Below are 2,583 nucleotides of genomic sequence, written 5' to 3' on the forward strand. Positions count from 1 at the left end.
GCAAATTCTTGAGTAATGAAAGGTTATCTTAGGACATGAAAAGTTGCTTCCCTTATATGTAATTCTAACAAACATTCATGTCAAATTTGGTGAAAGTCCATGAACAGGGGGCGAAGTTGTGGTAAAAAACGCAAATCGCAAAATACAAAACTGAAAATGTGTATGTGCCCCCGCATGGACCTAATGAACCTCCATACCAATTTTGGTGAAGATCCATGAACACCCTGTGAAGTACTTACATGGACATACAACAAACAGTACTATTTATGTAGATAAATATTTTAAAAATTCCGTTCTGTTCCAAACTATACATAAACAGGGCTTAATTCGTGTAATGTGTACTTGAGGTGTTGGTCGCGGGTTCAAACACGCTCGACTTTTCAGCCGTGAGAGTGTTATAATGTTATAACCCAAAAGTTGGAAGTAGGTGGTGTTGAATAGTTGTCTCCCCTCCAGGCTGTCATTGCTAAAATAGGGGCGGTTAGCGCAGATAGCCGTCGAGTAGCTTTGCGCGCAATTCAGCAAATTGTGCAGTGTACAGAGCTGTTTATGTGGTCTACAATGTGTAAGTAGCTATATATTGTTTGAAATCAAACTATCACTAACTATAAAAGCTTATTTCCCTTGCCACTCTGTCTAGAACGCTTTCATGCTTCTTTTTTGGTGACGCTCAACAATATACATCGTCGCTTAGCAAGAAAACTATCACCTGATTGTTCTTAGGGCAACTATGGTGTTTATGTTGAGTGCTCAATATTCATGTTGATTTGCTAGAAAGGTTAGTTTTTCTTATTCTTTATTATTATTATTATTTTATAACTTTGGTGACACAACAGCAAAATAGTTTAATTCAGAAGTTTTATAATACTGAGTTGTAGCCAAAACCAAAATAAAATTTACCAAGTAGTGTTTCAGCTAAGCGTTACGTTTATGTATTAAATTAGACTACAAATAGGCCTAATATTAATAACGTTATAGAGTCAGTGTTTGAAAAGTTTCAAGTGGTCAATAAATGTTAATTAATAAATATTCTTTTGGTATTTTAACACATATATGACCTACTTGGCTTTAAAACGAATTTGTCTTTACCTCCAAAATGCACCTACTCTTCACTTATTTCATCAGTCTCGAAATAACTCTTTTTAGTTAAATTCTGTAACTTTCGTTAATCATTCAACAATGATTTTTAGGTTATTTTGGTCGGGCTTTTAAACTAGTTTATATTTATAAAAGCGAAATTGTATGTTTGTCTGTCCGCTAACTCTTAGCACACTATTTGACCAGTCTTGCCATGGTGACTCCTACGGTCCCCAAAAGTAACATGAAGGGGCAAAATTCACACCAGGTTTCCCACAAAAATTAATTTTTGGATTTTATTTTAGTTTATGCCTTGGTGTCACGCTCCTTTTGGTAATTAATGCTCAACAATATACATCGTCGCTTAGCAACAAAACTATCACGATATTGTTAGGCCAACAATGTTGTTTATGTTGAACGCGTATTGTACATGTTAATTTGTGGTTTATTTTTATTTCCTCTGTTTTTAATAACTTCGGTGATATAAAAGCAATTGGTTTAATTCAGAAATTTCTTCTTAAGTTAGTGTTGGAAAGTTTCCAACCAATCAGTCAAACAGCTACATAACTATTCCAGACAAATTTGGCAACGTAGCTAAGGATGCAGAAGAGATAAAGGAAATGGGCCCCCCAGTGGCACAGCGGTATGTCTGCGAACTTACAACGCTAGAATACAGGTTTCGATACCCGTGGTGGGCAGAGCACAGATAGCCCATTGTGTAGCTTTGTGCTTGATTACAACCAAACAAACTAAAGGAAAAGGTGTTCCTTAATGTTCGTCAAAATTATTAATGGTTGTGTAAAAGAGCAATTCTTGCACCTCGAAATGATAGTGTTCATGACATAAATGATCAATTATTGCAAAAGATTCCCGGACAGACATTCAACTAGTAATTATTAAAGATAATATCGTTATAAGAACATTATATTTACGCGGATTTTTACCATTGTTCAGTCTACTTTGTAGTCGTCTGTTCTCCGACTTCAGTGAATGAATTATCCCTTCTTGTTTCTTCAACTAAAGCGGAAAATAATTTCTTTGATTAATAAAAAGGAATTAGTGGTGATTCATGCCTTTGTTTTCGAAATTATGTTAAACTTTTATGCTAGCTTGAATAAAGCACACATAGTTAAAAATCAATTAAAGTTATATAATTCTAGATAACTTTCTTCAAATTAGCGGGTGTTAAAAATGATCAACTGTATAGATTTAGGGTACTGGTTTTCTTGCGGAAAGAAACTGTTTTATATATATAAGAAAAATAAAAAAATGAATACTTTTATATTTTATGAAAACTTCATAAAATATAAATATATTTGTACAAATTACTTTAATTGAAATAATGGTGTAAATAGACAAATAAATAAAATTAGATAAAAGTCAAAACCCATAAATTTCAAGGGATAAAAATGAGCATCAAATAAACCAAAATAAGTTTCAGTTAAATCTATGGGTTTGGTGTCAAGTGATAGGATTGAGCTGTATATATGTTTATGGGTGTGTTTG

General features: G+C 33.3%; 1 protein-coding gene across 1 annotated transcript in view; it reads right to left on the minus strand.

The window, feature by feature from the left end:
• LOC111089799 overlaps positions 1-2,583 on the minus strand; it is a 12,680-nt gene that overhangs the window by 3,687 nt on the left and 6,410 nt on the right. The window contains exon 4 of the mRNA XM_022402899.1: positions 2,022-2,094. Within this exon, the coding sequence (XP_022258607.1) occupies positions 2,022-2,094 (73 nt within the window). The remainder of the gene's footprint in view (positions 1-2,021; positions 2,095-2,583) is intronic.

This window comes from Limulus polyphemus, unplaced genomic scaffold (genome assembly GCF_000517525.1).
Source record: "Limulus polyphemus unplaced genomic scaffold, Limulus_polyphemus-2.1.2 Scaffold7405, whole genome shotgun sequence".
NCBI classification, from domain to species: Eukaryota; Metazoa; Arthropoda; class Merostomata; order Xiphosura; family Limulidae; genus Limulus; species Limulus polyphemus.